The 24381-nt window shown below is 38.9% G+C and overlaps 2 protein-coding genes and 1 long non-coding RNA gene across 3 annotated transcripts; all 3 read left to right on the top strand.

Moving 5' to 3' along the window:
* Window positions 1–5609: 5609 nt before the first annotated feature.
* Window positions 5610–8513, top strand: LOC104229279 (universal stress protein PHOS32). Its single transcript, XM_009781898.2, has 4 exons — window positions 5610–5970; window positions 7604–7713; window positions 7804–7922; window positions 8228–8513. The coding sequence occupies exons 1-4, from the start codon at window positions 5793–5795 to the stop codon at window positions 8307–8309; spliced, it is 489 nt and encodes a 162-aa protein (XP_009780200.1). The 5' UTR covers window positions 5610–5792; the 3' UTR covers window positions 8310–8513.
* Window positions 8514–9525: 1012 nt separating this feature from the next.
* On the top strand, window positions 9526–10386 carry LOC104229280 (cell wall protein TIR4-like). Its single transcript, XM_009781900.1, has one exon. The coding sequence runs from the start codon at window positions 9526–9528 to the stop codon at window positions 10384–10386; it is 861 nt and encodes a 286-aa protein (XP_009780202.1).
* Window positions 10387–12064: 1678 nt separating this feature from the next.
* LOC138877173 (uncharacterized) lies at window positions 12065–17074 on the top strand. The gene is made up of 2 exons (XR_011402509.1): window positions 12065–12967; window positions 16674–17074. It is a non-coding gene; the product is annotated as an uncharacterized lncRNA (long non-coding RNA).
* Window positions 17075–24381: the final 7307 nt, after the last annotated feature.

Genomic DNA, 24381 nt, shown 5'->3' with positions numbered 1-24381 from the left:
AAAATGAACGAGAAAGTAACTCAACTATGAACAACACTCCCTTTAAACACAACTTCAATTAAATTGGATTAATGACTTTTAATAACTTCAACTTCAATTAATTTCTTAAAGGTAAACTCGATAATGAAGTTATTTTCAATGCAAACTTTGGATTCTAGAGTATGAAATAGGCAAACAATAAAAGAGATGGCACGAATTAGCAACTACGTCAAAATGCATGAGAATAACCCGACAACAAAAAGGATATCATGTAACAACAATTTCAGTTAAGAGTAACTCACTAATAAAGGAAGTCACATAATAATAAAGGTAACAACTTCAAATAAAACATATAAAAGTAAACTTGACAAGTAAAGGATGTGACATGTAACAACAACTTCAAATAAAGCATGCGCAAGTAAACAAGACAATTAAAAGATATAACATGTGCTAACAATTCCAAATAAATACATGAAATAAGCCTAAGAGTCTAAATCGATCAATTTTTACATATAAGCCCGAGTACGTACTTATCACCTTAGGTACATGACTTTCACATGACACAAAATAGCACGATCGACTCAAATCTTAAGGGGTAATTCCCCTACACAAAGTTAGGCAAGATACTTACCTCAAGGAAGCCAAATCAATACTCTAATTGGCCTTCTCGTGTGAAACAACCCTTGAACGACTCAAATCTATGCAAAATAACTCAATATCATAAAAGAAAATCATAGAAAACAATTCCGGATAATAAAGTTTCGATCTTTAATGAAAACAAAAAATCAACCCCGGACTCGCACCTCGAAACCTGATAAAATTTATAAAATGTGAACTCTCATTCAATTACTAGTCCAACCATACTAATTTTATCCAATTCCGACTCTGAATCGATGTTCAAAACCCAATTGTTCTCTTTACAAATTTTTTTGATAGAAACCCCCAATTCTCCAATTAAAATATGGATTAATTCACAAATGAACTATTGGAATCATGTTAAAATATAAAAACTGAGATTAGATACTGACCCCCATAAAAATACAAGAAGAACGCCGCAAAAATCACCTCAATCGGAGCTCTAGAACTAATGATATACTCAAAATACCAAAAGAGCGCAATTTGATTTTTTTCATACACATGCATTTTCGCTTTTGCGCCCAAAAAGGCATACCTGCGCATTTCCAACTGTCATTTCCGCTTTTGCAGACAATTTTTCGCACCTGCGTGGTCGCAGATGCGGACCCAACTTTGCATCTGCGAAGCACCAGCTCCAGCTCTCTTCTCCCATGCTAAAATGAGCACAACTCCCTGATACGTTATTCAAATTCGATGATTCTTTTTGCTACGACTCATTTGCTTAATGTTGTGCCATTTATGCTTGAAAAAACGACGTCAAAATATAAAAAACAAGAGCAAACCTATCTGAAACTCAGCCGAACCACTCGGGACCCCGTTCGAACATATCAATAAGTCCCAAAACATAATATAGACCTGCTCGAGGCCTTAAATCCCACATAACAACATCAAAACCACGAATCATCGATCAAGATAAATCTCATAAGTTCATAAACTTCAGACTTCGAACCAAGCGTTTTGTTCAAGCCTAACCATTTCGAAATGAACCGAAATTTTGCATCCAAGTTTCAAATGACATATCGAACCTATTACAACTCTCAGAACAATAATTCGAACCTAATAACATCGAAGTCAACTCCCGGTCAAACCTATGAACTTTCCAAACCTTCCAATTTCCAACTTTCGCCAAATAGTACCGAAACATCCAAATGCAAATCGGGCATATGCCCAAGTCAAATATTACCACAAGAAGTTATTGGAATAATCAAAATACCATTCCGGAGTTCTCTACACAAAAGTCAAACTCCGGTCAACTCTTTTCACTTAAACTTTTAAAACAATAATTGTTCTTCTAAATCAATCCCGAATCTTTCGAAAACTAAAATCGACCACACACGCAAGTCATAACACATAATACGAAGCTGCTCGAGACCTTAAGCTACCGAATATATATAACGCTAATTTTCAAAATGACCGGTTGGGTCGTTATATTCTCCTTCTTTTAAACAAACGTTCGTCCTCGAACGTGCCAAAAACCGTTCCGAAGCCACGAAATCACTGAATGAACTCACCATACATATATTCGTGGGTGATCCCACGTCACCCCAATCCACATAAGCTTGACAACACCCTCTCAACTTAAGAGTATTCCTTCAACCCACACTGATAAGTCTTAGAACCAAAATTTTCACCATTTGATCATTCCCCGAAGACCCGATTTCCACATATACACACTGTATCAACCTTAACCAGCTGCCATAGCTCATACATATACCCATAAGATATAACCACACGACGTAAGATATTACACATATGCCCATAACAACAACTCTGACCACAATAGATGCCCATAACCAAATTCAGCACCGGTAAATAATCTCTTTACGCTTTTTAAAACCAACCTTTTGAAATTTCTGTAAGTATAACAAACGTGTCAAAACGTTTAATATTTCTAGCTTATAAATATAGTATTTCAGAATCATTTGATGAACAAGCGTAAATCTTCACAATTTGAAATATTTAGAGCAAGTTGTATAATGTTCCTAGCTTATAAATATAATATTTCGGTATCTCATATGTGATGTTTTCACGGTCTTGATTCTGAAAGCTGGAGAATTCATATCAGTTTACAATTGACAAAAAAAGGAGTATATAAATAGTTGTTGGGATGCCAAATATTTTGATGGTTTTTTTCTGCTTCTTCTAATTAACGTATAAGACAAGCCATTTTTCTTTTCTCAATCTTTCTTTTCTAATATATATTAAATTGTTGATCATTTGTTTCTTCTTAGTAGAATAGAAAGTGTAAATTGAGTCAATTAATTTGGTTGCAGGAAGAGAGGAAAAGCTTTGCTAGAAGCGAGAGAGAGTTGCTCTAATGTTGCAAACATGGTTCTCTTTGCCGCTAAAGTATATGCATCTCGTAGGAGTGATTTAGTGGTCATCATAAAGTATATGTATCTCGTAGGAGTGATTTAGCATATCAACATGCACTATCATGTTTGGCCAAACTATAAAAAATTATTTATTTTAAAAAGTGCTTTTGTTTAAATTGTTTTTTGAAAAAGTATTTTTGGAAAAAAAAAACTATTTATGTTTGGCTATTCAATTCGAAAGGTACTTTTTGCAATATTTAATAAATAAATAGTATTTGACCAATCTTTTTAAAAAAATACTTTTGAATGCCAAATTACTGAAAAGGATAGTAAAAGTTTCCTTTACAATCAGTATTATTTAAATAGAGAAATAAATTTAAATATTTTAATTAGTTTTTATTTTTATCTAATTAAAATATAAAATGTAAAGTAAAAATATATATTAAATATTTCATCAATATAGTTGTCCAAAGTAATATTGGGCCTCTAGTATTATTATTTATTATTTACATGATAAATTTAATATATAAAAATGCATTATTAAATTAGTATAAATTAATAATTTACTGCTTAAATTGCAATAAAATTTAAAAGGAAGATTAAATTGATGAGGGATAATTTGAGAAATATAAATTTATGGTGAGAATATTTTTGTCTTGAAAAAATTAATTTTTTGCTTTTGCTTCTAGGAAGAAGCTAAAATTTGTAGTTTTTTCCCAAAAACAGAAAAAATGCTTTTGCTGCTGCTCAAAAGCACTTCTCTACCTTGGCCAAACACCTTGAATTTCTAAAAAAGTACTTTTCAACAAACAAAAAAAAGAAGAAGTTTTTTTGACCTGCTAGAAGTTTGGCCAAACAAGCTCTTAATTTATAGCTGTCAATTTTTCATATTATGATTACCCTTCAATAAAATATAATCGTTATCTACATTTTTGTACAGAATGTTAGTACATATTCTAATAAATTATAACTAGATAATCCACCACTATTATACTCTTTAACTCAATATTAAATTCTGTAAATACTTATCATGATATGACACCTAATGATCGAATATCAAATTTATATAATCTTTTTATTTCCATGTAAGTTTAGATAATCTAATTTCAGAGAAGAAGAAGGAAGATAAAATAATTTCGAAGAAATCACAACAAGGCATCCGGGAACTTCAGTGGGTTTAAATTCTCTTGCTATTGAGCTAGCTTATAAATATAAACGACATTAATCATTTTTTGGAACTTATACTTTTTTCTTTAATTTTTCTTTTAACTCATACACATTGTTTAATACATTTACGTAATGTTTAAAAATTGTATACTCATTCATATGGGTACACGCACTTTCCAAAAACTAATTTATATAAAGCCTCAAGTATAATTCTTCTGTTGAATGCCGTCACTTATGGATTCTCTAAGTTAATGAGCGTGACTTGTATCAAGGTAAGTAGAACTCAAATGTATCATTAAGTGGCTGATCATATTGGAGGATACAACAACTTGGTTATTAAATGGAACCAATCAAATATAAAGATGTATTTAAAGCTGGTGAAATCTTATGTGTCGCTACATTAAATTTGAATTTATAATTCTAAAATACAATAAATTTAATGTTAAGAACTCAAATATTAAATTATCAAATATAAGTGTTGCAATCGCCACTTGATAGAGATGGCCTAACAGTTGAAGATTCTTCAGAATGATAAATCTGAAAGATTGAAGTTCAATCTCAGCAGAGGCAATGCCTTTCCTATTGATGGATTCTCCAGTCACATAATGGTCTCATTAGCAATCCAAAGATAAATTCTTGCCCTACTAAAGAGATTGGAACTTGCTTTCACAAACAATCAAATATTGATTATAATGGAAACAAATTGTCAGATATTACTCTACAATTACAGGACAAACTTCACAACAAAGCTAATGTTCATATTCTTTATGATTGCAGGTTCCTGCTCGATGCAGTAGGCCAGCCGGATGTAAGAATGTCTACCTCAAAGGAAGCTAAGTGGCGCACGCACTAGCGCAATATGAGAGCAACTGTAACTCACCTACTAACGCTGAGTGTGAATATCACTTGTGAAGTAAACCACCTTTATTTGCTTTCTCTACTTTTCGCAAAGACTTACTAGAGACTGCTTCGTTAAGATCAGTCCCGGACTGTAATAACTCTCTTTAATTTCATGCATAATAATAATATCTCGTCTTTAAGCAAAAAAAAAAAAAAACTTTCCGATTTGTACTAATTTAGGGCCCGTTTGGCCATTTTTTTTACTTTTTCCGGAAATTTTTTACTTTTTTCGGAATTAATGTTTGGTCATGAAAATTTCAAATTTCACTTGAATTTGGTATTTTTTTAAAATTTTAAAAACTCCAAAAAAAAAAATATTTTTTAACTCTTTTTTTACTTCAAAGTACTCACAAAACTTTAAAAACAGCCCCAAATAATATTTGTATTCCATGATAACTCTAACTTTTAAATACTATCTTTACTTAATGTTTATATTTTATTTTCTCAAATTTCACAATTCTTATGCCCAAGCCCACTAAAACTTTGAACAGGTACACCCGCCCTGTTCTTTAGAAAGACAGAGAAGAAGAAATATCATCAGCCATAAAAAGTGGGCCCCAACACAACATTTTTGGCTCTTATGTGTGGTGGCAAATATGCGACAACTTAATTGCCAAATCAACATCGCACTACCACCTCAGTTGTTTCTTCAATGGTCGTGTCCCAGTTGCCTTTCCTATTTTATATTGTTCAAAGTCTTCACTAGCTCATTCTTACAACGATATATCAATCAAGACCGAAAAAGAAAAAGAAAACGAAAACTCCAGGCCATCTTCAGATTGTTGAATAGAGAGGATGGAAGGAGGTAGATTTGTAGGGGTGGCAGTGGATTTCTCAGCATGCAGCAAGAAAGCTCTGAAATGGGCCATTGACAACATCCTTCGTAAAGGGGATCACCTTATTCTGGTCACTGTTCGTCCTGAAGGTCACTATGAAGAAGGCGAGATGCAGCTCTGGGAGGCCACTGGTTCTCGTATGTTCTCATTTCTCCTCTTCTATGATCGATTTATATGTTGGTCGTCGTCTAAGCCTTTTTTGTGTGTTTGGGTGAAATAACTAACTCAAATACTGTACCTTACAATCTTTGTTGCAAATACTGGTGCTTTTGCAAGAGATCCTGCTTTCTTTTGTCTAGATTGAAGTATTTGATGGCGTTTGTAGCTTTGGCCAGAGCTAATAGTTCATAGTTGCTGTAGGACATTAAATAACAATAAAATAGATTAAAATGACATTGTTAACTCATGGTAAGTCTCATCTCTCGCGGTTACACACCTAATATTTTTGTGGAATGTCACGGGTTCAAACCTCAATAGTTACACTTACATTTATGTGTTTTTTGAAGTTTTGAGCATCGTTGGGTCTAGGTGTCGAACAAAAGCAAAGCCCTAATTATTGACCTCTTAGCTTCAAGGGAAAACCACATCAAGGGGCCAAATATGAGTTTGGTTTAATTCAGCGGCAAATATAGTTTCAATGTCTTCTCGAACTTGATTATTTCATCAAACGTAAGACCCCAACTACAAAAATAAAATCACTCATTCCTTGCAATTTGCAAATTTGGGGATTTTTGTGTGCTACTCGCAAATTGATCAAGAATTAATTGCAAAATCGAAAAATGAGAAGTCTTTTGGTGATTATGTTTGGTTCATACGTACAAAAAGAAGTACTAAGTGCTATGTCCATTTCAAAAGAGTAAATAAAAACTCGCTGAGGAAAGTTGTGGTAATATACTTTATTAATCGGTTTTGAACTGTATTTTTTACTATATGATTTCATTATATTGGATTGTTCATCTATTTCTTTAAATATCGATACCACTTATGAGAAATCCTGGATGTACCTAGAAAAATATCTGCCTTTTGCCCTTGTTGGTTGGATGTCATGGACTTGCGAATTCTGGAGAATTGGATAGGGTTAAATTGCATGTCCATGTGTAGGATTTTCTTGATTTCATTAAAAAACAGATTTTTGATGTGCTTTCGGAGTGTTTTCATTCACCAAGACTTTGTTTTTGGTTAAAGCATCTATCTCTGCTGCTTAGAGTATGGATGTAATATATTACTAACCACAAAATTACATAACAGAGAGATATACGTCGGTGCAAGAGTTATATCTCCTCTGTTTTATAATTTTGTGGTTAACCAATATATTACATCCATGCTCTAAGCAGTAGAGATGGATAATTTAAACACCCCCCCCCCCCCAACCCAAAAAAAAAAAAGAAGAAGTCTTGGTCATTATGGGGATAGGAAACAAGATTGCATTAGAGTACATATAGTTGTGAAGTCTCAATAATTACGAATATTAATATACCTTCAGCAAAGTGTTTAAATCTTTTACTGGGTAAAGCGTTGCATGTCCGGAATCATCAAGTTCATGCTTGCACCTTTTATTTATGAATAGCTTTTTTTACATGTCTAGCTGCAAAGAGTTATACTAGCTTCCTGAGAACCAACAACAAAATACCCAGTGTAGTCCCACAACTGGGGTCTAGGGAGGGCAGTATGTACGCAGACCTTACCCCTACCTTGAGAAGGTAGAAAAATTGCCACCTTGGGCTTGTTATTGGTTGAATATCTGATACATTTTTTGGGAGCTTTTTGCAGCTTTAATTCCTTTATCCGAGTTTTGCGATGCCCACACAATGAAGAAGTATGGGGTTAACCCTGACCCAGAAACATTGGATATGGTAACCCTTGCTGCTAGACAGAAGGAGGTGATATTTTCTCTTCTTTTACGAGATCCGGTGTTTCTCAGTAGGCATACCTAGATTAAGTATTCTTACATTTTTTTCTTTTGTTAGCAGATAATGGTAGTCCTGAAAATTTACTGGGGAGATGCTCGAGAGAAGTTATGTGAAGCAATTGACAAAACTCCCTTGAGCTGTCTGGTCATAGGGAACAGAGGGCTTGGAAAGCTCAAGAGGTCTAATCCTTTCTATAATTTCTTTTGTGATTGAATGTCATGTTGTGTATTATGTCAAAATGGAAATTAGTCGCTTCATTGCCTTTTCTTTTGCAACAACCGCGGAGCTTTGGTTGAGAAAGATTCCACTTTTCTCATGCTACCAACTTCCAAATGTATTTGCATAGATTGAATAAACTTGGAAACTGTCTATCCATTAGGATTTCAGCAAAAATCTCATGATCATTTAGCAATTGGCATTACTACCCACTGTTTGAAATAATGGGAATATTCTAACGTTTAGTTTTTCCTCCTTTTTATTACAGGGCTATCATGGGCAGCGTTAGCAACTATGTTGTGAATAACGCTACGTGTCCTGTTACTGTTGTGAAGCATGCAGATGACTAATTGCGGGTTTATTTTGTCATTGAAATGTAAGCTTATATTAAAATCTTGTTTGTTTTCTAAGCTTGATGTTGGATCAAGCTTCTATATTAATGTGTACTTTGAACATGTCGATGCTATGTGTGTATTATGTACCCTCATGTTGAACCTCTGTAATTCCTATCACCATGAGTTGCTGCAGTAAATAAACATTTTGGAACTCTTCAATCTGTGGCTTCATTGTAAAGCATTGATATGCTATTTGTATGCTTATGTCTTACTTTTATAAGGTGGCGTCACCACATATTAACAACACTTGGATAAGAGCATATCAAATGATAACTAACAAACATTTCAGTCTAATATGAGTGAGCATCTCTCACTTGTTTTTTGGTAGCTCTCATTCTATTTTCTGATGTTTATCGTCTTTATTTTACAACTATAAGAAGGTGATGTTCAAGATAAACCTCCCTTTAAAAAAAAAGCGGTCCGACGCCCTAAGCTCCCGTTATGTACGAGGTCCGACGAAAGACCGGACCACCAAAATTTATTGTACGCAGCATTACCCTGCATTTTTACAGCCTCTTGCTACTTATTTAATATAGGCTATATAAGTAGTTTTCCAAGTCAATGCATGTGTAATTAATCCATTAATCCTATATAAAGATTAGTATGGATTTAATAAGTTATACAAAAAAGTTTTCATATACTTCCTCTGTTTCAATTTAGATGAGGTAGTTTGACTCGGCACGAAGTTTAAGAAAAAAAAGAGGACTTTTGAAACTTGTATTCTTAAAAGCTTAAGGGGTAAAAGCTTTGTGGGGCCATGATATTTGTATGGTCATAAAAGTTTCTCATTAAGTGTAAAATGGGTAAAATAAAGAGTTTAAAGTTGAATTATTTTCAAATTTAGAAATATGTCATTTATTTTGGAACAGATTAAAAAGAAAAGTATCTCGTCTAATTTGAAACCGAGAAGTACTATGTAATATGAGCCAAAAGTGTGCTAATAATGCACACAGTGCCGCCATTGTAGATCTGCCACTGGTTGCTTAATTGGTTAACATTTTAAAGGTCCTCCTATTTTCTTTGACAACAACCTATTTTCTACGGTAACTCAACTCTCCTCCCTCCCTTAATTACTTCCTCATCCTATTCTTCTTGTTCCTTTCTATTTTTGTATGTAAAGCTTCATTCATTCCTCCCCTTTACCATTATCTGATCTCAAAACATCAAAAAAATGGAGCCTATGTTCCTTTGTTTCTTCTTTCTCTTCACCCTCACTTCATCACAATCCATTGATTCATCACTAAACATGCAGCCTGCAGCTTCTTCTCCAAAACCAAAAGTAAACTCAATAATTACTCATTCTTCATACCCTCCTGGATATGAACACTCAGCAATATCTCCGTCATCAGAAACAGAATCAGTTAATTCTGGCATCTCTTTTCCTCCTTCAGATGCTCCTTCACCCTCACCATCTAAATCAGAATCGGAATCAGAATCAGAATCAGAATCGTCTTCCTTTGAACCATCAGAATTTTCTTTTATTTCCACTGATTCTATTTCCTCTAGTGATCAAGCAGCCGCCTCCGGTCTATCTTCTTCTCTTATGTCCAATACTCAAAACGACGATGGTGCAAGTGCTCATCATGATACTACTATAAAGAAAATATGCGACAATACAGACTACCCTGATCTTTGCACCGCAACTGTTGGTCCATTTATGCGTGGAGGTGCTGTCAATGTACAAAAAGCACTTGAAGTAGCTATGAAGGCAAGCGATCAGTTTGCGAAATTGGGATTTGCAGCTGTGAAAAGAGCTTCCGAATCCCCTGCTACTCCCCCTAACACTAAGAAAATGCTTAAAACTTGCTTGGATAGTTGGGATACTGTTTTGTACAATTACGAGCAAGCTATTGAGGCTCTGCGTATTCATGACAGTGGACGTACGAGCACTATGCTCAGTGCTGCTATTACTGATATTTCAGATTGTGAAGATGCCTTTGAAGGTGTGATTTCTCCTTTGATTGAGTATGGTGAAAAGATGATCAAAATGACTAGTATTTGCCTAGCCATTGTTTCACAAATCGTGAGTTAGATCACAAAATTTTCTTATTTTTTCACAACACAAAATTGATCCTTGATCACCTCGATCACCTAATATTTTTGTATTTTGTTGGTCTTAATTTTATTATGTATGAGTAGTAGGATATACATACATAGGAACAGCCGCTTTGCTAAAATATAAGGGAAATAGGCTGAATACAGGCAACACTTCCCCTATTGTTGCATTAGTTTGTGCGCCATAACAACACAAGTTAGTGCTTTATGTAACTTTAGCTCCATAATAACATTCCATATGATCATATCATACTTCCGTATAGGAATTCAATCGTTTTAATTCATTTGTGTATCTAAACATTTTGTACATGAGTTCGATTGCACTTTTTATGCTCTAATTTAGTTAGTGATATACAAATTAAGCAACACAAGTTACACAACATTAGAGATATTACATAAAGTCTAACAGAATAAGAAGATATTATATTTGAGGAAGCAATGTAAAGAGTCAACGAGTCCCATTATTGTGGGAATATTGCATCTCAAATTACTTAATTTTAAATGTAAAGCAATATATAACGATCACATAAGGAAAAAAACACATGCGTGATAAAGTTATTTCAGACAAATACCCAGTACCCGAAAATAATAGAACTTCTCATCACACTTAGCTCTAGCTTTTTGTTCCCCTCGTCAGTGCCTCGCAAGAGTGAATTAAAGACCACTACTCTAGTTGTTTTTTATTATTTAAAATATTTTTATAGGAAATTTTTAATTTGCTGACGTGGAACATTAATTCTTCATTTAAGAAATAAATTTAATTTATACTATACTGATGCCACTAGAAGCAAATTGGAGAGAGCGAATTAAAGGGGACAACTTTTTCTAAAAAGACACTTTAGAAATAATAATTTATTTCTCTTTTTATTTTATTTTTAGATAGGATATTAAAGTTATTTAGAAGGGCATTTTAATAATTCAACTTTTAAGTTTTAAACTGCCCACTTTTAACATTAATACTAGTAGAAAATTTTGAATAAATAATTATACATGAAAGAATAAAGTACAAGTTTTTGTGAATATTTAATATAGATCATTGTATGGTGACTTGTTAGTTGATGTCAAGATGATTGAATACCATTTGAACCTACAAAGATGAACAATCAAAGTTTAATTAGATACATGTGCTTTGCTTATTTTGATTTTATGAGGTACAAACATGTAATGAAGCCTATATCGCCTAATACTTCACTATAGATGATATTTTTGATGTATACTCCTTTCATTTGTTTCGGTTACTCTTTCATGAAAAGTGCTATGTAAAGTTAGCACATGAGAAACTATGTTGCGGCAATCCAACATCGGGGATTGATTCTAATTTTGGTTTATCATTTTGACTAAACCAAAGATGGTTAGATGGACTGAACAAAAATAGTATAATAGTAATAACATAAGATCAGGTTATGTACTTTTTATGACGATTATTGTTTTTTAGACAACAATTTAAGGCAATTGTAAAAACTTTAATATCTTGCACGACCAGTAGCTATTATTATTATTACTACTACTGCTATTATTATTATTATTATTATTATTATTATTATTATTATTATTATTATATCAGTGAGTATATTGAAATAATTTTAATTAGTAAAGAGTATAAATATTACTAATTGTTGAAAGTAGTCTTAGAGAACTTCCAGGTTTAAAGTAGTCTTAGATTTCTCTCTCCAATCAACTGACTCCGGCAAGCTATCTCCGGCCTTAGGAGCATAACGGTCACTTTTGGTTCTTAGACAACTTACGTGGACCATCGATCTTAGTACCTTGGTACATGGACCGGTACTCCTCGTTTGTCAGATCAGCGAACCGGGTTATACCCAGCTTGTAAGTCTGATCGGGCATAGCATTTTGTTCATCGATGTATTTTAAGTTATCCTTGCTACTGCTTCTTCTTCCCCTTTTCCCGTTTCCCTTTTCCATTTGATAGTTTTATCTATTTGCCTTTTCATGTTCCCATTGTTCTGATTATAGCTGCAGATTTTATTCATTTTTTCTTTGTTGTGTAGTACTTTGCTTTTGGGGCTTTCTTTATTTCACACCCATTTCCAGTTTTCTCCTCTCTCAGTCTCTCAAAAATTATCAAACTGACCCACTTGAAAAACCCTAACAAAAATCAGATCCAACTCACGTTTTAGACACTCATTTCACTAAAAACTTATTCTTGGTTATGTTTGTTCACTATTGATTTTTTAGAAATTATCAAACTGACCCACTGATTTTTCTTCACTACTGAGATTTTGGGATTATCAGCTGGATTTTCAGCTGAGAAGGGCACTTGTTCTATCTTGCTTCGCGTCATCATTTTCTTCAATTTTCTTCTTCTCCTTTCTTGGTACATTTTATATTGTTGGGGCTATACCAGTGGTAGCGGTGATAGCTCCTTCTGGTTTTTGGGTCGTGGTATTTTCTGTGTTTTCAGGAATTCTCGGAGTATTGGAGACAAGTTGGGCGCACGAGCACTGGCAAAGGAGAGCAACCTGGGCGAGTGTCAGCAAGGGTGGTAGGAAGTGGTGCGTGAGCGTACAACGACATCGAGTACAACAAATCAGCCACAGGTTTTGTTATCGGGAGTTGGTACCTCATGTTTTACTGTTTCCCTTTTGGTGTTAGCTGAATTACTGTTACTTTACTTCGCATTAGTTAAACCTTTCAACTAGGATACTAGTTACCACTTGTTTCCTTCTTGTTTGATTTGCGTACGTTGTGCAATAGCGAGTCTTCTCTAGATTGTTGTAGGTGTAGTGACTGCAGTCTGGGATGATAGAATAAGGGCATGTCCTCGGGTGGGGCAGAGTGGGGGGCTGGGGTTAGGGGGTGGGTCGGGTAGCAGGGGAGGTAGAGGGGGCAAGGGAGCCTATAGGTTGAGAATCGGGTCATGGAACATAGGTTCACTAACGAGTAAATCCATAGAGTTGGCGAAAATCCTGCAGAAGAGGAAGATTAATATAGCGTGTGTCCAGGAGACTAGGTGGGTCGGATCGAGGGCGAAAAACGTGGATGAGTATAAGTTGTGGTACTCTGGTATCCTGAGGGGTAAGAATGGAGTGGGTATCCTGGTAGATAGCCATCTTAGAGAGTCCGTGGTAGATGTCAGGCGGGTGAATGATAGACTAATGACTATTAAGTTGGTGGTAGGTGAGGGTACTTTAAATGTTGTTAGCGCGTACGCACCGCAAGCAGGCTTGGATGAGGATATTAAGAGACGCTTTTGGGAGGGGTTGGATGAGATTGTTCGTAGTATACCGCCTTCTGAGAGGTTATTCATAGGAGGAGATTTCAATGGTCATATTGGGTCATCTGTAGGTGGGTACACTGAGGTGCATGGCGACTTTAGTTTCGGAGAGCGGAACGGAGGGGGCATTGCGTTGTTGGACTTTGCCAAGGCTTTCGATCTAGTCATTGCGAACTCGAGTTTTACGAAGTAGGATGAACATTTGGTTACTTACCAAAGTTTAGTGGCGAAGACTCAGATTGACTATCTCCTCCTCAGGAGATGCGACAGAAGGCTGTGCGAGGACTGCAAGGTTATCCCAGGTGAGACCCTCTCAACGCAGCATAGGCTTTTGGTGATGGACATTTTATTAGGATAAGGAGGAAGAAGAGGTCAGTACAAGGACGCCCCAGGATTAGGTGGGGCGCTTTAACTAAGGATAAAGCTAAGGAGTTGGAAGGAAGGTTATCGGCAATAAGAGCTTGGAGAAGTGGTGGGGACGCAAACACAATGTGGTCGACGACGGCGAACTGTATAAGAGAGGCGGCGAGAGAGGTGTTAGGGATATCTACGGGCCACAATGGTGGTCACAAAGGAGATTGGTGGTGGAATGCAGTTGTCCAAGGTAAAGTGGAAGCGAAGAAGGCGGCTTACCTGCGATTAGTAGGGAGCACTAACGAGGAGGAGAAGAGAGAGAACAGTCAAAGGTATAAGGTATCTAGGAAGGAGGCAAAGAGGGCAGTGACAGAGGCTAAGACGACAGCTTTTGCTCGTCTGTATGAAGAACTAAGAAACAAAGGCGGGGAGAAGAAGTTATTCCGACTCGCTAAGGTGAGAGAGAGGATAACTCGAGATCTAGATCAGGTGAGGTGCATAAAAGATGACGACGACAAAGTTTTGATGGGAGATGACCAGATTAAGAGGAGGTGGCAGACCTACTTTCCTAAACTGCTAAGTGAAGAAGGAGATCAAGATATTAGACCTGGGGAATCGAGGAATGCCGACAGTCACCATGAATTAAGTAATTGTAGGGACATTGAGATCGATGAAGTCATGGAGGCAATGCGTAAGATGAGAAGGGGCAGAGCTACCGGGCCAGACGAAATTCCGGTTGAACTGTGGAGGTGTGTGGGTAGAGCAGGCTTGGAATGGCTTACTGCATTGTTTAGTGTTATATTCAAGACTAATAGGATGCCTGAAGAGTGGAGGTGGAGTACAATGGTCCCGTTGTATAAGAACAAAGGTGATGTCCAGAGCTGTAACAACTATAGGGGCATCAAATTACTAAGTCATACCATGAAAGTTTGGGAGAGAGTGGTAGAAATGAGAGTGCGAAGGACGGTGTCTATTTCAGACAACCAGTTCGGGTTCATGCCGGGGCGATCTACCACAGAAGCTATCCACCTTATTAGGAGGATGGTGGAACAGTACAGGGATAGGAAGAAGGATCTTCACATGGTGTTTATTGATTTGGAGAAAGCGTACGATAAGGTTCCTAGGGAGGTCTTATGGAGCTGCTTAGAGGATAAAGGGGTCCCGATTGACTATATTAGGGTGATTAAAGACATGTATGATGAAGCTAGGACTCGGGTTAGGACAGTAGGAGGCGACTCTGAACATTTTCCAGTTATTACGGGGTTGCACCAAGGGTCTGCGCTCAGCCCATTCCTATTTGCCCTGGTGATGGATGCACTGACTCATCATATTCAAGGGGAGGTGCCATGGTGCATGCTATTTGCTGATGACATTATTCTAATTGACGAGACACGAGGCGGCGTCAACGAGAGGCTAGAGATTTGGAGACATGCTCTTGAGTCTAAAGGTTTCAAGTTGAGCAGGACGAAGACGGAATACCTCGAGTGCAAATTTGGAGTTGAGCCGACGGAAGCGGGAGTTGAAGTGAGGCTTGACTCTCAAGTCATTCCCAAGAGGGGTAGTTTCAAGTACCTTGGATCGGTTATTCAGGGGATCGGGGAGATTGACGAGGATGTCACACACCGTATAGGGGTGGGGTGGATGAAGTGGAGGTTAGCGTCGGGAGTTTTGTGTGACAAGAAAGTGCCACCGTTACTAAAAGGTAAGTTTTATAGAGCAGTGGTTAGGCCTGCCATGTTATATGGAACTGAATGTTGGCCGGTAAAGAACTCACACATCCAGAAGATGAAAGTAGCAGAGATGAGGATGTTGAGGTGGATGTGCGGGCATACAAGGATGGATAAGATTAGGAATGAAGATATTCGAGAGAAGGTGGGCGTGGCCCCCATGGAGGACAAGATGCGGGAAGTAAGACTCAGATGGTTCGGGCACATTCAGAGGAGGAGCACTGATGCACCGGTGAGGAGGTGTGAGCGACTGGCGGTAGTGGGCACGCGGAGAGGTAGAGGACGACCTAAGAAGTATTGGGGTGAGGTGATCAGACAGGACATGGCGAGACTTAGGATTACTGAGGACATGACCCTTGACAGGGAATTATGGAGGTCGAGTATTAAGGTTGTAGGTTAGGGGAGAGTTGTGAATATTTCTACAGCACAATAGAGTGAGACTAGCCAGTTAGGAGTTAGAATAAGAATGTCATTGGTCGTCTAGTGATGCAGGGCTTTACCTGCTAGTTTTTACTATACCAGCCATCTTTTTCGTATTTCATATTCGGTACTTCATATCTATTGTATTGTATTGCTGTTATTTTATTATGCATTTTTATGGTACTAATATATCGGCTTCTGTTGCTTTTTGAGCCGAGGGTCTCCTGGAAACAGCCTCTCTACCCTTCGGGGTAGGGGTAAGGTCTGCGTACATATTACCCTCCCCAGACCCCACTTGTGGGATTATACTGGGTTGTTGTTGTTGTTGTATAAATATTACTAATTGTGTGACCAAGTAATCCAAACAACCTATTAAAGAGTATAAAATAAATGTATTCATACAATGTTAAATCTCTAAGGAAAATATAGCATTTATCAAATAAAAGTTTGTTTCCAAAAAAAAAAATAAAAAAATAATGTGAAAACCAATGATTAACTTAGCCCAACAATATGTATGTATACGGCCAGAATCGAGTAGCCCGATTTCGAAGTCTTAAATTGGGGCTATAAGTTCGCGTCCGGGCGACTTGAAGTGAGGGTCGGACCCGACTGAAGGACACACACCTCGAGGAAGCAGATCGAAGGCCTAACACTACCTACATCGAGGGCAGTACAATCTTGAAGACACTCAACAAAGAGCAGGAATTTCTCAAGGACACGCGGATCAGGGCATAAATTAAAGGATAAGATTTGTATGAAATGGTACAGGTCCGTACTAGGTTGTTATACACCTGTACCAATAGAATTCTTTATCGCAATTAGGAATGTATTATATTGGGATTTTCTCCTCCTATATAAAGGGGACCCCAATCATTTGTAAAAAACACATTATTATTTACTGTAATAGAATATTCTACTCTGCTTTCTCATTTACCATGCTCCACAATTGTTCTTCATCTTTATCATTTTTGCTTTAGTGTTCATACTTTATTGTTCTTAGCTCACCTCGAGGCCCATGAGACAATCGAGCTCGAAGCCCCTATTGCTCTAATAATACTGGTTTGGTTCATCAATTCTTATTACTTAAACTTAATATTACTTGTATATTCATTAGTATTAGAATAAATCACATATCTTTAAAACCACAAATCATATTTAATTGTTACTCACATTTTTCGAGGTAAACAATGTATAATATGTGAATGTGAATAGTGGCTAAATAGGCGAATGTCACGACCCTAAATACCCGATCGTGATGGCGCCTATCACATTACTAGGCAAGCCAACCCAAACCATTAACCACAACAAGTTCCTTTTATAAAATCATTTTCTAACACAGGTTTAGATACCAAATTTCCAAAAAAGTGTTTAAAACAACAAAATATAAGCGGAAGTCAAATAAACATGAACTACACAGCCCCAACTAGATGGTGTCACGAGTCTAGATCCTCTACTACATAACTGACTGTCTGATACAACATAAGTCTAGAAAATGTGGAAAAGGACAAGATAAGAAGGAGAAAATAGGGCTGCGGACGCCATACCTTGAAATCTCCAGCAACCTCTGGATCAGCTGAGGACCCTCACTCTACCACTCAGACACCTGGATCTGCACGCAAGGTGTAGGGAGTAACGTGAGTACGCCAACTCAGTAAGTAACTAAAGTAAATAAGGTCTGAAAGTAGTGAGGAGCAGTTAAAAATCATATAACTGAATAAACAACAGGATAACAGGTCAACTTCACAGTTTAAAACCAGTTTCTTTGTAAAATCATCAATTTCAGTTTAAACACTTGAAATCATATACTTAGCAATGTTTCCAACAGAGGCTGTTTTTAAAAGAAGAGCGAAATCAGTGAAAATATCATAACTGGGCCCCTCGAGCAAGGTATCACTCAGAATATGGACTCTCGGGCAGCCTCTTAGTCTCTCGTGACTCACTCTCGTGACTCAGTACTCACTCCCAGCACTCAGGCTCATTAATATCTCAAAATAATAGAAATCATAGTAACCGCTGCGGCGTGCTGCCCGATCCGTAATTTATAGTCGACTACGCTCACTTTGGGGGTGTACAGACTCCGGAGGGGCTCTTACAACCCAAGCGTCATATCGCTGCGGCGTGCAGCCTCATCCAATATATATATATATATATCGCTGCATCGTGCAGCCCGATCCAATATATATCGTTGCAGCGTGCAACCCGATCCATATAAGTATCGCTGCGGTGTGCAGCCCGATCCATGATATATACATATAATATCCTCACTATTAGGTTCTCAATCTCTCTCAGTCATTAACCTCACAGCCTCTCGGGCACAATAATAGAAACTAGGGAACTCAGCCCAAACAGTCCTCACATTTAGAAGTAGAGTGACAAAACCAGTTTTAAACATAAACAGGTAAAACATGACTGAGGATATGCTTTCAACAAATAAAGTGAGGAAAAACAGTAAAAATGCCCCTAAGGGTCTCAACAGATCGGCACAAGGCCCCAAACATGACATACAACCCATAATACAGTACAAATGACTAAAGTACGGAATATCATAAGGTTTTAAATCAAGTACGCGGCTCAATAGTCGCTACGAGAAGGATCAAGTCACAATCCCTATCAATGCATGCCCACACGCTCGTCACCTAGCATGTGCGTCACCGCATTTATCAAAACAAGTCAAATACTGAGGTTTTGTACCCTCAGTTCCAGATTTACAATGGTTACTTACCTCAAACCGGTGAAAATACTACTCCGCGATACCTTTGCCTCTCGAATCGGCCTCCACTCACGTCGAACTATCCAAAATCAGAATTACGGCATCAAAATACGCTAAGGGAACAAAGCCCAAGCGAAAACAATCAAATAATACCAAAAATCCCGAAATTGGCCAAACCCGACTTCCGGACTCACATCTCAAAACTCGATAAAAATCACATCAACGTAATCCGTATCCTCCCACGAGTCCATATATACCAAGAACACTGAAATCGGAGTCCAAATGACCCCTCAAATTCTCATTTTAAAGTCTCTTAATCTCAAGCCCTAATTCCTCAATTTTAGGCTTGATTCTATTATTTATTAAGTAGATTTCACAATAGAATCGAGTTTTAAGTTCAAAATCCTTACCTCCAAGTGATTCCGCTTGAATACCTCTTTAATCTCCTTCAAATAGCTCCAAAAACGACCAACAATGGAAGAAATAAACCCCACATTCGCGGACAAGACGACCTTTTAAACCTTTTGCCCAGGCCTAAATTCCTTCATCGCGATCGCGGGACATCCTTCGCGATCGCGAAGCACAAATTCTCAGCTCCCAATATTAACCCTATGCGAACGCGTAACATCCCATGCGAACGCGATGCTCAGGCATCTAACACTATGCGATTGCGGGCTGTCTACCGCGTTCGCAATGAACAACCTCAAGCTAAGACCCCTAGTCCACTTAACTCTACGCGAACGCGACCCACTCCACCCGTTCGCGATCAACAATGCCTTCACCTTATGCGATCGCATCCCTATCTTCGCGAACGCACTGGCAAACTGGACTGCCCCTACAACAGCTCTACGCGATCGTGAAGAGTAAAAACTCTGCAACAGCTGAACTCCAAAATCTACAACTCTCCAAGGCATGAAATGGTCTGATTAACCATCTGAAACTCACCCGAGGCCCCCGGGACCTCACCCAATGCACCAACATATCCCAAAACCTTGTTCAAATTTGTACCAATCTTAAAAATGCCTCAAACAACATCAAATCGACCAAAAACACATCGGATCCAAGCCTAAGTTTCCAAAATCTTTTAAATTCCGCTTTTGATCAAAAACCCGACCAAACCACGTCTGAATGACCTGAAATTTTGCACACACATCCCAAATAACACAACGAAACTACTACAACTCTCAGAATTCTATTCCGACCCCTATATCAAAATCTCACCTATCAACCAGAAATCGTCAAAAATCCGATTTCGCCAATTCAAGCCTAAATATACTCCGAACCTCCAAAACTCATTCCAATCATGCTCCTAAGTCCCAAATCACTTCCCGAAACTAACCGAATCATCAGAACTCATCTACAAGGCCTCTAACACACAAGTCGACATCCGATTGACTTTTTCAAACTTAAACTCACTCTAAAGAGACTAAGTGTCTCAATCCTTACCAAATCCTTTCCGAACTCGATCCGACCCACCCGATACCACATAACACGGATAAACAAAGCATAAAGAAGCAGAAATGGGGAAATCAGAGCGGTAATTCATGAGACGACTAGCCGGGTCGTCACATCCTCCCCAACATAAACAAACATTCGTCCTCGAACGAGTCAAGAAACATACCTGAAGGCTCAAATAAATGAGGATATCTGCTCCGCATATCCCGTTCGGTCTCTTAGGTAGCCTCCTCCACGGGCCAACTCTCCACTGCACTTTCACTGAAGCTATATCCTTTGACCTCAACTTTCGAACCTGACGACCCAAAATAGCTATTGGCTCCACATCATAAGTCAAATCATCATCCAACTGGAACATGCTGGAATCCAGAACATGAGACAGATCCCCAATATACTTCTGGAGCATAGAAACATGAAATACTGGATGCACATTCGACAAGCTGGGTGGCAAAGCAAGCTCATAAGCCACCTCCCCAATCCTTCGAAGCACCTCAAAAGGTCCAATGAACCGAGGACTAAATTTGCCTTTCTTCCCAAATCTCATAACACCCTTCATGGGTGAAACCTTCAACAGAACCTTCTCGCCAACCATGTAGGACACATCCCGAACCTTCCTATCAGCATAGCTCTTCTGTCTTGACTGCGCTGTACGAAGCCTCTCCTGAATCACCTTCACCTTTTCTAAAGCATCCTACACCAAGTTTGTCCCCAATAGCCTAGCCTCATCGGGCTCGAACCAACCAACTAGAGATCTACACCGCCTCTCATACAAAGCCTCATATGGAGCCATTTGAATACTCGACTGGTAGCTGTTGTTATAAGCAAACTCTGCAAGCGGTTGGAACTGATCCCATGACCCTCCAAAATCATTGACATAAGCACACAACATGTCCTCCAATATCTTGATAGTGTGCTCGGAATGCCTGTCCATCTGAGGGTGAAAAGCTATGCTCAACTCAACCTGAGTACCTAGCTCTTGCTGCACAGACCTCCAAAACTGCGAAGTAAACTGAGTGCCCCTATCTGAAATGATGGAAACTAGGACACCATGCAACCGAATAATCTTCCGGATATAGATCTCTTCTAACCGCTCTGAAGAATAAGTAGCACACACAGGAATGAAGTGCGCGGACTTGGTCAGCTGATCCATAATCACCCAAATAGCATCAAACTTTCTCAGAGTCTGTGGAAGTCTAACAACAAAGTCCATAGTGATCCTCTCCCACTCCCACTCGGGAATATCCATCTGCTGAATCAAGCCACCCGGTCTCTAAAGCTCATATTTCACCTGCTGATAATTGAGACACCGAGCTACAAATCCCACAACGTCTTTCTTCATTCTTCTCCACCAATAATGCTGCCTCAAATCTTGATACATCTTCGTGGCACCCGGATGAATGGAATACTGCGAGCTATGGGCCTCCTCCAAAATCAACTCCAGAAGCCTATCTACATTGGGCACTTAAATCCGGCCCTGCATCCTCAACACCCCATCATCACCTATAGTCACATACCTGGCATCATCATGCTGAACTCTGTCCTTAAGGACAAGCAAATGCGGATCATCATATTGGTGCTCTCTGATATGATCATATAAGGAAGACCGAGAAACCACACAAGCCAAAATCCAACTGGGCTCCGAAACATCTAACCTCACGAACCGATTGGCCAAGGCCTGGACATCAACTGCAAGAGGTCTCTCCCCAACTGGAATACATGCCAAACTCCCCATACTCACTGCCTTTTGGCTCAAAGCATCGGCCACCACATTGGTCTTCCCCGGATGGTACAATATAGTGATATTATAATCCTTAAGCAACTTCAATCACCTCCGTTGCCTCAAATTGAGATCCTTCTATTTGAACAAGTGCTGGAGGCTATGATGATCAGTAAACATCTCACAAGACACACCATACAAGTAATGCCTCCAAATCTTCAACGCGTGAACTATGGCAGCCAACTCCAAATCATGAACGAGGTAGTTCTTCTCATAAGGCTTCAACTGAAGAGAAGCATAAGCAATAACTCTACCCTCCTGCATCAACACACAACCAATACCAACTCTAGAATCATCACAATACACAGTATATGAACCTTAAGCTGATGGCAAAACTAACACTAGAGCTGTGGCCAAAGCTGTCTTGAGCTTCTGAAAGCTCTCCTCACACTCGTCCGACCATACAAATGAAGCACCCTTCTGAGTCAACTTGGTCAAGGGCGATGCGATAGATGAGAACCCCTGAACAAACCCGCGATAATAGCCTGCCAAACTAAGAAAACTACAAATCTCTATGGCTGAAGACGGTCTGGGCCAACCCTGAACCGCCTCTATCTTCTTTGAATCAACCTGAATACCCTCGCTGGACACCACGTGCCCCAAGAAAGCTACTGAACTAAACCAAAACTGACACTTCTAGAATTTTGCATAAAGCTTCTCCTCCCTGAATATCTGCAACACAACTCTCAAATGCTTTGCGTGCTCCTCTTGACTACGCGAATACACCAGAATATCATCAATGAAGACTATGACAAACAAATTAAGATAAGGTCGGAACACGCTATTCATCAAATGCATGAACGCTGCTGGGGCATTGGTCAGCCGAAAAGACATCACCAAGAACTCATAATGACCATATCGGGTCGTGAAAGCTGTCTTAAGAATATTCGAGTCCCTGATCTTCAACTGGTGATAATCCGAACAGAGATCAATCTTGGAGAACACTCTCGCTTCCTGAAGCTGGTCGAATAAATCATCAATGTGAGGCAAATGATACTTGTTTTTAATTGTTACTTTGTTTAATTGCCTATAATCAATGCACATCCTCATAGTGCCATCCTTCTTCTTCACAAAAAGAACCGGCACACCCCAAGGTGACATACTAGGCCGAATGAACCCCTTATTAAGGAGTTCCTGAAGCTGTTCTTTTAATTCCTTCAACTCCGCTTGTTCCATACGATACGGCGGAATAGAAATGGGCTGAGTGCCCGACACCAGGTCAATACCAAAATTAATGTCCCTGTCCGATGGCATGCCTGGCAGGTCTACAGGAAACACATCGGGAAAATCCCTCACAACTGGAACATAATCAATACTGGGAGTCTCAACACCGACATCCTTCACGAAGGCTAGATATGAAAGATATCCCTTCCCAACCATACGTTGGGCCTTCAAGAATGAGATCACTCTAACAGGAACATAATTAGTCAAACCTCATCACTCAATCCGTGGAACACCCGGTATAGCCAATGTGACTGTTTTTTGGCATGATAGTCCAGAATATTACGACACGGAGATAACCAGTCCATGCCCAAAATGATATCGAAATCCACCATACACAGCAATAAAAGGTCCACTCGAGTCTCCAGACCCCTAATAGTCACCACACACGACCGATACACATGGTCTACAACAACGGTATCGCCCACTAGAGTAGATACATGAACAGGTGAAACAAGAGACTCACGGGGCATATCCAGATAACGGGCAAAGTATGATGACACATAAGAAAAGGTGGAACCAGGATCAAATAATACAGATGCATCTTTGTGGCAGACCAAAACAATACCTGAAATCACGGCATCGAAGCAACACCATCTGGTCTACCCGGAAGAGCATAGAAACGGGCCTAACCACCACCTGATCGACCTCCCCCTCTAGGGCGAGCCCTGGCTGACTGACCTCCACCCCTAGCTGGCTGGGCGGATGGTGAAGTAACTGGAGCAGAAGTCAAGGGCTGACCCCTCTATTGAGACTGACCATCATGAAGATGAGGACACTGCCTCGTCATGTTCCCAAACTCTCCACACTCATAACAACTCCCCGGTGTTAGAGATGGGGACTGAAGGGAACCCTTGGCACCGGAATGACTAGTAGAAGGACCTGGCATGGAAGAACCCTGAACTGATGGAGCACGGGATGAAATCTGGGCTAGAAGGGCACTACGTGATGAGTGGCCTTGATGAGAACTGTGAGAACCATGACCCGATGATGCCCCGTGATAACCTGGGCGAGCTGAATGAGCCTGTCTAAATGGGCGGCCTCTGCCCTGCTAGAACTGATCGCTCGAAGGA

The sequence above is a fragment of the Nicotiana sylvestris genome, chromosome 9 (genome assembly GCF_000393655.2).
Source record: "Nicotiana sylvestris chromosome 9, ASM39365v2, whole genome shotgun sequence".
NCBI lineage: Eukaryota > Viridiplantae > Streptophyta > Magnoliopsida > Solanales > Solanaceae > Nicotiana > Nicotiana sylvestris.
Note: the sequence above shows the minus strand (reverse complement) of the source record. Positions and strands in the feature narration are given on the sequence as shown.